General features: G+C 41.6%; 1 protein-coding gene across 1 annotated transcript in view; it reads right to left on the bottom strand.

The window, feature by feature from the left end:
- Positions 1-3,448, bottom strand: part of GFOD1 (Gfo/Idh/MocA-like oxidoreductase domain containing 1) — a 76,601-nt gene extending 73,153 nt beyond the window's left edge. Inside the window, exon 1 of the mRNA XM_062569967.1 lies at positions 3,181-3,448. Coding sequence (XP_062425951.1) covers positions 3,181-3,433 — 253 coding nt within the window. The 5' untranslated portion in view covers positions 3,434-3,448. The remainder of the gene's footprint in view (positions 1-3,180) is intronic.
- Positions 3,449-14,865: the final 11,417 nt, after the last annotated feature.

Raw genomic sequence — 14,865 nt, 5'->3', positions numbered from 1 at the left:
GAATTTTCCCTATCGCAGTGTCTGAGTTAAACACAGCTGCAAGGACACCTGTTTCACCCCATCTCTATGTCCACAGTCTGCATCAGAAATAGGCCAGTGTGTAAAGTGCTGCAAATTCACTGTGTAAACACAACTCTGGATGAGAGATGGAAATACTGCCAACTACTTCCTTGTGATTTTACTTTTTAAGAATGAAATACTCCCAAATGAAAACAAAATATTTGGCAACAAAACAATTTTAAATATAATACAGATAAGAATAAAAGTTTGGTCCTGACTCTTCCCAGATCAGGTATACCTCTCTTCATAGGGAAACCAGACCAGAGTTTACTAACGAATGACCTATGTCTTTCTCAACCTCTCCTGCTGCAATGCAGCATAACACCATTTTTAGTTCTCCTGAAGACTCATTTTATGAGTAAAACCTCTACTATCACTGTCCATGTCCTACCATTAGATGCCATACAGTGCTTCTTGTACAAAACCTAAAGAGAAAACAAATCAAAAGTAAAAAAAAAAAATCCTTTCCTTATCACAGAAACCAATGATTTTCCAGTTCTTTGGTGCTGGAGGACACAAGCTGACCGTGAGCTCCTCAGCTCAAGACGGCTACAAGTTGTGTAGCTTTTCTCAACCTACACAACACTGCCAGAGCTTACCAGAGGATTTTGAAATCCCCACTAATTAATCTGATTACATTCCTCCCCTCAAAACAGAAAATCTAGTGACTGAAACAAAATAATCACTCCCTGGCACACCAGCCCCTAGGGTATGAGGCACCAGAAGGACTAGAAGTTGACAGCTCTGAGGCATTCTTTTTGAAAGCATGGGAACTGCTGCTCTAGCATCTTGTTTGCATTTGTTCGAATGCACATAAACTTTTATTTTCATAGATCTAATGCTTGAACACAAAAAATCAAACAGTAAATTTTGACTCTTAAATAACTAGAAGAGTTGTTTACAGTCCAAAAAATATTCATGTAAATAACTATTTTTAAAATAATATTCTTAAAAGAAACATCACATGTTGTTATCATGTGTTTAATCCCTATTTAATGATCATCGTGTAAACACATGGGTGTTTTCTTACATATTTTATTACAATTGCAACATATTGATACCTTAACATTGGGGAATGGGAGGAAAACAAACTAACTAGGGGTAAAAGGAAACTGAGAATGGTACAGCATCAATCAGTAAGGAAAGAACACTTTTTTTTTTTTTTTTTTTAAGTCTGTTGCTAGCAAATTGCATCAGCAACTTAGAAGTAACACATCAGCTAAATCAATTTGTTATCATCATTCATAAATTCAGCACAGGTTTGGGAAATATTTTTTTTTCCTTATTTGTAAAAATTCAGAGAGGGACAAATCATGATAATAAGTCCTTCAAAAATCACACCAATTGTGTTTCTTTTTTGTTTCAGAAGTTTTGTTCTTGCAAGAGATGTTTAGCATCTGCCTGAAATCTCAAGGGATGCTACCTCCAAGAGCAGAAGTGAGCTGGGGCTTACAAGAGCAGCACCTGCAGGAAAATGTGTCTCATGAAAGAGAAGTAACTAAATACTAAAAGTCTGCAGAACTTTCACAACTATTACCACACAAACTCATATGTGTCCAATGTGAAACCCAATAACTTTGATACTGTCTTTTAACTCCCTGTTAATTTACATTTTATAAGACACACATTTCTGCATTACTAATCTATTGACACACCATTTTTGTAAGCGAGGCAACTTTCTGGCATAAATGCAGCATCTTGCAAAAAAAGTCTAAAATATATATAAAAAAAAGAGCAAAGTCTCTTAATTCGAGGACAAACATTTCCAGATACAGAAATTAGCATTGTGTATGGTTTCTAGACAGATGCTTACATTACACCTAGGTCATTAATATAGAATATAGAATTTAGGGGGGTTTAGGTTCTCCCTTAGTTGTCCTTTCAAAGACTGAAAACACTAACTGGCTGTGACACTACCAGTGTGAGAATGGTAACTAAATCTAATGAGTGCTCTAGTAGCAATGCAACACTACTATACGCCACCTCGCACATGTCTGAGGCTGCAAGCAGCGATAACAATCAGCCTACACAACTGCAGCCTCAGCGCCAAACTAGTCACTCTTGGACTTCACCTGAACCTATCTGAAGTTGGCTGCAAAGACGACTCACTACACTGTCCCTTCCCTTTCATATTTTGCCATTTACATGTGTAGGGTCAAATCAAGATCTTCCTTACACTCACACAAACCTGGCAGGTACCCCTGAACTCCATCAGAAAAAAATGTTTAAACACTAGAGATCACAAAGGTGAAAGAGCAAAGCCTACACACATGTGCATTGCAGTGAAAACAGAATATGGCCCAGTTCTCTCCATATTAAAACCAAAGAATCTCTTTAACTACCTTTGCATACTTTTTTAGTCCTTTCCTTTCCTTTGTATGTGATGCTAATTAAGCCTCCCGTGTAAAATATTTCCTCTTCTGTCACCGTTTCCTGCCTCAGGCTCTGGTTTGCACCTGGTCGTGTGGGAAAGGCAGATGGAGTAAGACCCCAGCCTCCTGAGCACACAAACTCCCCTGCCCACATATTCTTCAGTTAGCGAGCAAGGAACAATTCCCCTGCTTCAACATCACACGCAGGAGAAAACTGCTGGCCAAATGCACTCAGGATTATTTTCTCTCTCTTTTTTTTTTTTTTTTTTTAAAGGAAACAGATGGCATTTGTCCCCTTCACTCAGGCCCTCCCCTCCTGTTTAGGCGAAATGTCTGGCCTAGTGCTGGCGATGCTGCCTGAGCATCCAGGAGCAGCGGCAGCAGCAGCGGAGAAGCCCCGATGGGACAGCAGAGCGGGATTTCACAGCGGGCTGCCGCAGAGGCATTCATCTCCGCATCAGGCGTCGCAAAAAAAAAAAAAAAAAAAAAAAAAAAAAAAAGCATACACAAGGGAGATGAGGGAAAAAAAATAAAATCGCCACCTCCGAGGTGGGGAGGTACCGTGGTACAAAGGAGCTCCAGGCACCCAAAGCTCAGCCTGCCACAGCTCCGGCAAGCCCGAACCCTGCCTTCAAATCAAGGCTCCGTCAATGCAAAAATAAATAAGTAAATGAATGAATGAGTGAACGAGCGAGCTCCCGGGCGGCCCCCGCCGCGGGGCCTCCCCCCGCCACCGCCCCGCACTCACCCAGGGTCTTGACGGCGACCTGGCGGGTAAGCGGCGGCGGCAAGTTGATGCAGACCAAGTCCACGTCCTGGTGCAGCAGCACCTCGTCGATGCGGCTGGTGTAGAAGGGGACGCTCATCTCCTTGGCCAGCTCCTCCGCCTCCTCGGGCGTGCGGCCCCACAGCGCCTTCACGGCGAAGCCCTCGGCCTTCAGCAGGGGCACGATGACCCGCGCAGTCAGCCCGGTGCCGAACACCCCCACGCCGGGCAGCATGGCGGCGGGGGTCCCTCCTCCCTCCCTCCGTACCTCTCTCCCTGCCTTCCCTCCTCCCCTCCCTCAGCGCCGGCCGCCGCGGGAGGCGGCTGCGGCGCCGGCGGGGGGGGCGCGGAGCCGCCGGGCGCTGCCGCCGCCGCCGCCGGCGGCCGCCCCCCGCCTCAGCAGCGCCGCGGCCGCCCGCTGCCCCGCCATGGGCGCACCATCACACGCGGCGCCGCCGCCGCCGCCGCCACCGCCGCCGCCGGGAGCCCTCGCGGCTAACGGCCAACAAGTGGGGGCGGCACGGAGGAGGCGGCGGCGGCGCGGCGCTCCGTCCCCGCGCTCCGCCGTGTCGCCACCCGGCAGCCCGCTCCCGGCGGCGGGGGAGGGGTTTCGCCGCCACCGGCGCCCGGTTCCTGCAACGCCCTCGCCAGCTCGCGCCGCGCCATTGGCCACCGCCGCCCGCCCGCCCGGCCCCGGCGGCCGTTGGCGGGCGGTTGGGGGGCGCGCGCCGCTCGCGCCGCGCCGCGCCGAGGCCTGGCGGCGCCCGTCGCCGTCGGGCTGTTCCCGAGGAAGGTCGGCCCACGGCGGCGTGCGCCCCGCTCGCCTGACTGAAAGACTGGTCTCCTCAGGGGTTCCCGCTCAACGACATCCAGCCTGGGCGCGTAGCGAGCGCGTAGCGAGCGCGGGTGGCCCTTGGCCTTGCCATTTGTCAGCACCTGCACAGCTTCCTGCAGCAAGGCCTTTTCTTTTTATTTCATTTTTTCATTTTTTTCTTTCTTTTCTTTCTCTCTCTCTCGTGTTTTTTTTGTTTTTTTTTTTTTTTTTTTTTTTTTTAACGGAGACAAAGCCCTGCTCCGACTCTGTACTTGGGTTAAGTTGGTCTGAATGCAGAGAGCTCTGTGAGTAGCACATAGTTACACTGGTGTCTGTCTTACCCTTAAAATGAGAGGGAAAAATATGAATATGAAAATATGAATATGAAATATGAAGCTTTCTGATTCCAATTAAAGGGTGAAAGTAAAGATTTTGGTCTTCTACATACTGATTTTTTTCTACCAATTTCTTGGAGAGAGGAAGAGCAGGGAAGGGAAGGAGAAAAGAAATTAAAAACCTTTTCTATGTTAGGTTCCTGGAAATACACCAGGCAGGGTTTTGCAAACCTGCAAAACCTGCAATTGCTTGAAAATTAAAGTCAGAACTAGAAGCCATCACTCTTTCCCTATATTTTATAAAGAGGTGGGTTTTTTTTTTCCTGCCACTGTTTTGCAACATAAGCTTCTTCATTCAAAGGATCACCACAAGTTAAACATGTTTTGCTTTCCATGCGCTATAAGCGCTGAACCAAGGGAGGTGGATACTCTTTGGCTTCTGACCACTGAAACACAATCTAGATCCATTTGTCAAATAACAACAGCAGTATTATCTTTCTGTAGAATACCAAGGTTGCAATGGGGCTCTCAATCACATTCACAGCTATTTTCAAGTGATACTCCCAGTATGGGTTATCTTTCTTATTTGCTTCTCTGCACATAATAATAAACCCCAAGAAAGTAGCCAAGTTATAGGGACATGATAGAGACATGTGAAAGCTGAACAGAAATAAACATCGGATGGTTATTTATTGATTATATACTTTGTATTACTTTTGTAGGCACAATCTATGAAGATACATGTAAGTTTGTTGTTCTGAGAAATTTTCAATTGGGCATATAAAATGGGAACTGAAAACTAAGGAGTGAAATTATTACACCCTTCAAAATTATTTTTTTTTGGTCAGTTTAATTTTTTAACTATATATACATATACATATATATTTATTTTTATATATATATATATATAGTTTTTTTTTTCCAGTCAGGTTTACGTACTTTTGCAGAATTCAGTGGAGTGAATGCCACATAGCACTGAGCACTTCAGTTAGCCTAGTCAATATCTAAACACATTACATTGCCAAACCTGGATTGCTGCAGCTGCACTGGCGCTGTGTTCACCCTCATGTGCTGCAGGGACTTTGGTGGGCATGCCCCTTAGTGCTTCGCCCTGGGCAGAGGGGGAGATGCGTTGTCAATTAATTGTGTGAAATAAGGCCACTGCGCTGTGCTTGCCCGGCCCTGTGAGCACTCAGACGGCTTGAGGGAAGACAGTGAAGGGCAATCTGCCTTCGAGTAATTTCTGCCTTGCTGTTACCACGGTGTAGGCGACTACAAACATGTGAAAACAGAATCTGTGCTCAAATCCACACACTTGCCCTGCCAGTCACTTCTAGCTTTAAGTACTATCAAATCTGGGCGATTTTTTTTTTTGTGAGAAGCAAGAAAGGTTAAGGCAGCATCCAAGTGTTTTGCTTTGAAAATAGGTCTGATCAGGTCTGTAGTTCCCTGGGCTGTGTATATGTGAACAGCTGTGAAGCCACCGGTGTTCCATACATTATATTTCTCCATATCTAAGTCTATCAGTCTCGTCAAGAGAACAGGCATTTTGTTCTTGCGTTTGCTGAAGCCTCTTTCAAGGAGAAACCATAGTTTTCTTTCAAGAAAACCCATAGTTTTCTCTCACAGAGACAGTATTTTTGTTTTCTCAATATTTTGCTTAACTTGAAATAAGTTATTAGCATAAAGCATGAAGTTACATGTACAAAAATATGAAGGGCTCATATGTCCTTTTGCTGTTTCTAAATTCTGTAAATGAAAGCAGCCAGCAGGCAACTCATAAAAGTGTTACATTGCAATTTTATTCCTATTACATGTTTCAACTGAGTTTGGCAGCTCTGGGTCATTATATTGTACAATGTGAATAGGTAAATTACCAACATTGAGAAATTCTGATTAGTTTAATATCTCTTCTACAGAATTCTTATACTATTGTTTACAAAGCTTATTTTAAAACTGTCTTCTCGGTTGGATTTCATGTATATTGTGGTGCTTTCTGTAGAACTATAGTGGTTTCTTCTTTATTAAATTTTGAGAATACAAAAATCAAAATCCTTGTTGTTTTACTTATGTATTTTTGTTTAACATTTATTTAGTTATTTAGTTTTGTTATTATTAAACCAGTTAGCAAATTGAAATAATTCAGTAACAAAAGATATATAAAAGGTATAAAAGAATCAATCAAGCATATATGATGTGCAAATACTTGTTAACAGTTGGGATAAGTTAAATAGAGAAAGTTGGTGGTCTTCCATACAACTGACACTTAACAGATAAAAACTGTGAATTTACTTTTCAGATGTATTGAGATTCTTCTCATATATTGCACAAGATTCTCTCTAGACCCAACTGAACTCAACAGAAACATGCAGGCAAGCCCTATAATGCATCAGGACACTTAAACCATCTTTCTTTCCTAAAAAAAAAAGCTGTTCTTTTCAGATTTTTTTAAACATTTGTACTATCAGATTCCACAGCTGCATTTCGCAAACATTTAATGCGTATGTCTGAACAACAATGGAAAGAGCTGAATAATACACAACTTCTGTGAAATCATGAAGTGGAACTTAGTATCTATCCAAATACTTCTCAAGTTCCAAGATTTTAAGATTAATTAACTAATTTCCTTTTACATAAATCAGTGTCTTCAAGCAGCTGTCTGAAGCAGCTGTGAATTTTCACTGGCTCTGTCTGGGTTATAAGGTTTGTGATCACCACCAATGGGCTTCTATAGCCTTGAGACTTGAAATTATTTACGGGAAAATAATAGTGCTTCAGAGACAAGGAAGGTGGTGATTCAGACCTGTCTGGTTCTCCCACTCAGCCTGAGTCACCCACAGCTTTAATATGCAGCATTAGAAAAGATGTGTGAACTGAGCTGCTGAAGTCCCTTTTTACATTTGATGCTGCACAATTGGCAGTTTCTCAGGCTGATATGATTTTGTTCTATGCAAAGAGACATACTTCATGTTAGTGTCTCTTTGAATGCATTTCCACTGAGACAACCCAGAGAAGTTCTTGCTCCATGATCTAAGGTGGGAACTGCTTTAACATTCATAGTATTAAATGTTCCAAAGTGCATTGGAGAGCTCTAAAGAAAAGTAGACCATATGTGCTAGCAAAGAGTTCACAATACTTTCAACCCTCCTTCATTCAGATTAATGGGGATTTTGCTCATACCTCTGAGTCTGTTCTGTACATTTTCAGTGTAAACTCAGTTTCCATACCCATTCCTTAGCAGACATGTAACCCAAGTGTGGATAGGCTATAACAAAACAAGTGAGGCTTCCAGAAACGACACTACCAAGAAGGTACTCATGAAGGCATTGGTAAATATTCATTGTTCATTAAGGCATGGAGAAGGAGCAAAATAAATATAACATGAACATCTGACAAAAGAAGACACATGCAAGACTTCCCACATTACATGTGGAGAAAGCGAGGCTCAGAGAAATCCAGAGCAGTGTTATCTGCTAGGTCTTCATTTTTCAGGTGCTTAATGGCAACTGGGCACCCAAAATGGGGACTCTTCTGGTAGACACCATTTTGGCCAGCTTTTCTAAGCTCCTATTTGTCACAGTTCAACAAGGTGCAAAAGCAGCCCTCAGTCTGTCAGCAAAGATGGACACAGGATCCTTTAATGATAGGAGAGAACTGGTGCATAGCTGTATGGATGCAACTGTGCACTATAAGGGTGTAATACCTGCTTATGGCAGACATCCAGAGGTGCTGGGCAACTGCAACAGACCAGGCAGAAGTGTCTAAGGCTTACTAAACTGCCTCAGTAAATCCAAGGTTGCTGTAAATACATAAGTAGGCTCATAAAGAAGGAGATTCTCATTCTGGCACCTTGCAGGGAAAAAAAAAAAAAAAAAAAAAAAAGTCATGGTGAACGAGTCATATAGAAATTCTTAATTCTGAAAAATGGTTTTGAGCCTAGGCAGTAGTTTGTGTCATATCACACTTGTTAAGTGCTGTGCAAATAACTGTAATATGCTGCAGAAGTGATTATTATTTTAGCAATTGAACATTCTGCATTCCTTACAGGGTAGCAGAGATGGTACTTGGGGATGAAAATAGTACAGAGTCATCACTTCATTAGTCATGCTGAAGTGTGTGAAGGAGAACACATGTGATTCAAGAGTTCTAAGGCTTCCCATACAAAATGTGTTTTGGAAGAGTTCAGTTAGGTAGAAATCCACATTTTCATAGGAATGTAATGCAAGAACGCTATGTATTGGGATCAGGCAGTCGTCCTCCTAGTCACGGCCAGGACTATGTGGTTCAATGAAACAAGCAAGAAGCCTTGGAGGAGACAATTATGGAATACCTTTTCAAGGCAAATGTATCTGTTATAGGAACTATTTTAAAACGTCAGACGTGTTAAATACTGTTGATTTGGACAGCTGGCAGAATTCTGCAAATCAGGTACATTTCACAGTGGAAAACTTGCTGCTGTGTAACAAAGACCCAGTGATTCAACCAGGGTAGGTCTGAATTTCTTTGAACTTGTTGTAACAAGCCCATATATTGTGTGAGCTGAGAAGATACTGAACCCCAGGAGTATCTGTTTCCTGGGAGGAAATGAACCCAGCTGCTGGCTTCTGAAGAGCACTCTGGTCTAATGCAAGGTTGCATCCTGCTGCTTGTTTTCACATATATACTTTTTTTGATGCTCAGTACAGGAACTTGTACTTGTCCTATGATCTGTCATAACTCAGATTTGTTAGTTCCTGAACACACTGAAGTGACACCCTTTTCTTTCTCCTCCTAGGCAATTGAGGAAGATGAACTGAGGTAGCAGTATTTACTAGATGACCTCTCGGGGTCCTTTCCAACCTGAATTATGATCCTGTGATCCTACACGGGTTCACTCATTTGTTTCCATTTTGGTGTTGAATTTATGGTACATGCATGTGAAGCTCTTGCAGTGTGATTACTCAATTTGAACAAATAAACACAAATCAAGAAGTCTTTTTCTTTATGTACTGCTTAAAAAAAAAAGAACGGCTAAGTGAAAAAAATGTTAGCTCAGTGAGCTCTACACCAGTACAATAGCAAAAACACAATATGTGTCATTGGCTTTCAGACCTTTTCTTGCCTCTGCACACTTATTGCTCCCTTAAAATGGTGCTATTTAAGTCTGTAAGACTGTTAGATCTCAGGCTTTACATTTGCCTGCTGTACTACTGATGTGATCATGCTGGAGCCTGACCTGTATTACCTGGTCTATGATGTTGCTTCGTTAAATCAGTCATGTGTTTGTTTAGCAAATTCACTTACAGATTATTTTAATTTGTGTAAAGGGTACATTTAATCCAGTTCAGCTACAAGGCTACTGGCTATTTTAAGATTCTCCTTTATCTGAAATAGTAAAACCAATATTTTTTGGAAACAGAGGTTCTTTCTTCAATGCAGGCAGGTATTGGCCCTGTGTAATCTTAGCAGTAAAGGAGGTAAGTAAGTGTTGTCCTCATCAGGGCAGCAGTACCCTCCGCTGGTGTGAGCAGGGTGGCGGGTCTGTCCTGGAGCACGGCTGCTGCTCGGGGTTCCTGAGCTCCCCATCCTTGTGGTGGGAGGAGAAGCTTCCGTGAAGTGATTCAGAGGATCGGAAACTTGCAGCACTGGTTTCTTAATGGCTTGGGGTTTTATTTTAAAGTAAATGTTATTCCACCACTATGCTTCTGCACACCATAACACTTCCCAACTCTTCATAAAAGTGCTATGTGCTTACCACAGTTATCATTCAATGTTGTACATAAGTGATATCTCACCTCTGTGGCTTGTTCCATCATAATTCCAGATTAAAGAAATTAAGGGAAATATGTGCAAATAAACAAGCAACTGATTTTTCAATTCCTTTCCTTCCAACAGTCAAAGACATTTCTCAGATTTTTCAAAAGTGAAGACTTCCTGCTTGAAATTAGACTTAATTGTTTCCTCTTCCTCCTTTGCTTTGCCCAGTACATGCTGCCAGTGAAGGAGTTGTGTATAGTTCATGGCGCATTCCCTCTTCCCTTTAGGTGCCTTAAGGAACACTGTAAGTGTGTACAATTTCTTGTATCTGGACCTGAGTTATCACCCTTGAAGCGAAGAGGGCAGAGCTACTCTTTCACGAAAACTGCAAACTTAGGCAAGCAATAAGGCACCACTTTTAATGAGGTTACATTTATTAGATGTTCTTCAAAAGCATAGCAGCTAGAGACTGATTCCCAACTCAGGATAAACAGATAGTTTCCACACCAGAAATTCCTGTCAATATTTAAGCAAGGCCTAAATCTTCCTGCTGAAATGCAAATGCAGTATTTCAAATAAACTCTATTTAAGAGGGGAACATTTCTTCAAAACAATTTTAATAGCTCAAGTAACTATATCTTGTCAAGCTTTAGATATCTGTCATTAGGAATACACCAATACTTTCTGCTTTAGGAACCGATGCAGCAACCATGGTTTACCAAATAAACCCTCATGAAAGGAATTCATGATTTCTCATTACAATGAAGGCTGCAGCACTGGGCTTCCAGCTGTCACATATCTTACCTATAATGTGCATGGTAATGTTCCAGCTACATACATGTCTTTCAGCTGTTTAAGGACACCTCACCTTTTACTGTAGGACAAATGACTGAAAGTAGATGAATAAAGATTACTTTGTAATATGAGAATATTTTTTCTGCGTATTAACAAGGCTATGTTTTAGGATTCAGTACTTCTAATATTGGAAGAGCACAGCAACAAAGGAAGTAGGGCAGCTTTATAAAGGACATTATGGAATCATGAAGCTAATACTGTACACATCAGGCTGTGTCCCACATACTGTATGTGGGACACTGTAAGATGTGTGACTGTGCTCTCATTGTTCTAAAAAGAAACAAGGCAAAGGAGGGTACTGAAGAAAACAATGCAATCACAGGGGCGTTCAGTTAAATATGTCAGGCATAATTTTTATCATTTACCATGAAAAGTTAGAGTGGTTTTAATCGCATCTGCGAACTGTTTTGTAAATCCAGGTTAGTACAGTTACATTCAGTCTTTGGACCCAGTTCAATTTGATTCCCCAGAGAAATAGTTTTTAAATGAAATAAATAAAGATTGGGATTGAGCGACATCCAAAGAAAAGTAAAAAATAAGCATGAAGCACTTGCCATGAAATCATGCACATCTTGAAATGAGAGGTGCTTGTATTTTCTTTTATTTATTTTGCACATGAAAAATACAGACATTTCAGAATATAATCAAGGGAACGAACCTCTGCAATTTGAGTGTTGGAATGTAACATTTTTGTCTTTGCACTTTTTTTTTAATCATTTGAGGTATTTGAGTAGAAAATCACTGCACCATTCGTCTGGGACATGACATGGCCAAGAATTAAATTATGACTCATTTTCACGAGAATTAGGTAGGAGGAAATATTAGCTCTTTTCCCACAGCTAAGTCCTGCTAAATGCCTTAAGCCTAGATTCAAGATAGTCTCATGTGGATGCAAATCCTGCTCTTCACTGGTTAAACTCTCTGAGTAAGTGTAGATGCAAGGTTTTGCAGTTCTGCAGCTTTTCCTTTCATTCAAGGCAAACAAATCTGCCTTGAGGTGGTTCCCCCATATCACATTTGCAGTATAGTTAACCAGTGGCAAATAAGTTTTAGCAGTTCTAATGTTGTCTTCTATTTCCGTTTATCCCTTGGGCACTGCATCACGTAGTGATATTTGATCTGAATATTAAGGGCCACCAACATGTTTTGCAAAAATACAACAGCAATTACAAACAGTGTCTGAGTTGTTCAGAGGCAGCAGCCAGGACAACAGCGTTCAGTAACCTACACACAGGGCAGCACCGCGGCAGAGGGACAGAGCTGCCCTTGGGGACGCGACAGAGCCTGAATCTTTCCTCCTCCCAAAAGAGAATCCAGCTGCAGGGAGCTGGGCAATGGGAGTCTGGAACTCTCCCTTCTGCATCCAGAGGAGTCATGCTGCCGTTGCGCCGAGCTGGCTTAGTACTGGGTATGGGCAGGATGTGCAATGCTGGAGTGATTCTGTGAGCGGAAAGGAAAGGAGGGAAGGAGTAAATGAGCGAAAACAAGCTAAGGAGCACCACTGTAAATAACTCGCCGTTTGCCCAGGCTGAACCAATGCATTAAAGCTGTTTCCCTTTTCATCTCCTGATCTCCCAGGATACCAGCCTCCAGCTCTCATCTGTTTTTCTCTCTTCAGATCCCAGTAGGTCCCAGTTCTCTGCACTCCCTAGAAACTGCTCCATTGAAATCTAGGGCTCTCTTGAGCTTTTCTGGTCCAATGCACATGACTGTTTCAGGGATACATCTCTGGAATGTGAGATCCATGGGGAACATAAATGTGACAAAACAAGGGTAGTGTGATGGGTGTTTGCAGAAGGGAAAGGCCCAGGAGAATGGAGAAGTGCCTAACGTGGCAGAAATGTGGGAAAGAGAAATGTGAGTAAAAGGACATTTGTGAGGAAGGGCTGAGAATGAATGAGAGTGAGCTAAAAATGTTGCCACCATTGACACGGTTAGCACATCGCCTTCCTCCACTCCCTCATGACCACATGAACATCTGAATCTGTTACGTTCTGTTGTGCAAAATGAGCACGGTGGAGTGGTCTATACTCGTGGGTTTTAAACAATATCTATTTTAATCGTCATTTAAAGGAGAAAGCCAACAACCTTGATTCGTTTTGATTCCTCTTTCGCATTTGCACTTACTGATTTTCCCAAAGAGCAGTCAATTCCCAGCAGTTGGTAATCATTGAGATTTGTTCTGTTGCACCTGAAGTTAGCCTTTTACTACATTTGGTCTGTTCTTTATTGTTTTGCTAACTTAGGATATGCTATGTATCCACTCAAATACTTAAATTTTTATTCAGTGCTTAATGTTTACCTTTTCTTATATTAAAAATGGCAAATGACATTTCGTATTTACCAGATAATTCATTTTTTTCCGTAGGAGTTACGTTAAGCTGCCTTTGGATAGAAATCAGGCTGTAAAAACATACAAAAAAGCAGCATTGTTTTTCATTATTAAATACAGTTGCCTTAAATGTTTTGGATATGAAAGGAAAAAATGTGTTGGAACATGTTTTATGTTTAAGGTTAACTGAATTATTAAACAAAGGCAATTGTGGTTCATGAAGTAAACGGTTAACCAGTGCTTAGACAGTCTAGAACTAGTAGATTTCAGCTGCTGATGTCCGCATTTATTCACATACTGGAGGTAGGAAAAAGAAATTTCCAGGTTTTTTAACCTATAATTAGTTCCTCATTTGGAATGAACAAGACACTGATTGAGCTAAAGTGAAGAAATGGAAATGAAGGAAATATGCTTTCTTCGCTTGCAGTAAAGCCTATAAGTGAAAAAGAAAATTTGTTCATCACTTCAACAAACAGTCGTTCCAGGAGTTCACTTACCAACTCTGCGGTTCAGTGCTCTGCCTTTCTTTAAAATGTTGTTAGCAAACATAGTACTCAAATACTGGAACTCAGGTCTTTCCTCTTTCTCACAAGCAAATGCCCTGTTTTGTGGGCTGCATGAGCACAGACAGCTTAGGAAAGATGCAAATACTCCATACCAAGTGAGAGGGCTTCACTGGCAGGGAGAGGCTGAGATTTGTTGAGAGCCTAAATACAAAAAAAAAAAAAAAAAAAAAAAAAAAAAAAAAAAAACTCAGAAGGTGAGAGATGAGATTTCACACTCCCTCAGGGCAGACAAGGGGTTTGAATTTGATTATTCTACAATTTGGACTAGTGCCCTAACTGTAGAGTTTGTGGATAGAAGGGAAAATATGAGTCCCTCCAAACTTGCTTTGCATGGGTTGATGAAGCCTCCACATGCAGAACAGGCTCTTTTGCACCACTCTCAGCCTTATCAGAGATGTATACATTTGGGAGCATGGCAAGCAGCAAAAAGCCAGGAATTAATAGTGGTGGTTCTCAAATCCAGATCATCTCATTTCTTTCAATGAAAAAAAAAAAAAAAAAAAAAAAAAAAAAAAAAAAGTCCAAAGACTGTTTTGTAAGGATTCACCACAATGTTTTTTATTTGCAGCCAAATGCAATTAGGAGCGTTTGTTACTTGTGTTTTCCCCATTCTGTCTGTTCTTGCCATCATGTATTACCATTTCATTTTGTTTTTAAATTGCAGTGTTTCAACAGATCACCTTCTAATGTCTTACAGACCAGTAGTAGTTTCCAGAACAAAGGTTAAAAAACAGACCTTGGGGACTCAACCACTGGAAATCTGTCTGCAGAGGAAGCCTTAGTAGCACAAAAAGCTAAAACTGGATTTTGTGACTGCCAAAAATATTAAACTTAGGCAGTCATTCCTCTCCTAAAACTAGCACAAAGTATTCATGTCAGCAGATCGCAAAACAGAAACCAGAACTTTTGAGCTTCAGCCCAAAACCTATCCACTAGACTATGATTACTGCATCTGCATTATTTTTGCATCCCCATGTCAGGTGGAAAAATTACAGTTCTAAAGTCTTAAAAGCTGAGTGAAGCCTTCAT

The sequence above is a fragment of the Rhea pennata genome, chromosome 2 (genome assembly GCF_028389875.1).
Source record: "Rhea pennata isolate bPtePen1 chromosome 2, bPtePen1.pri, whole genome shotgun sequence".
NCBI lineage: Eukaryota > Metazoa > Chordata > Aves > Rheiformes > Rheidae > Rhea > Rhea pennata.
Note: the sequence above shows the minus strand (reverse complement) of the source record. Positions and strands in the feature narration are given on the sequence as shown.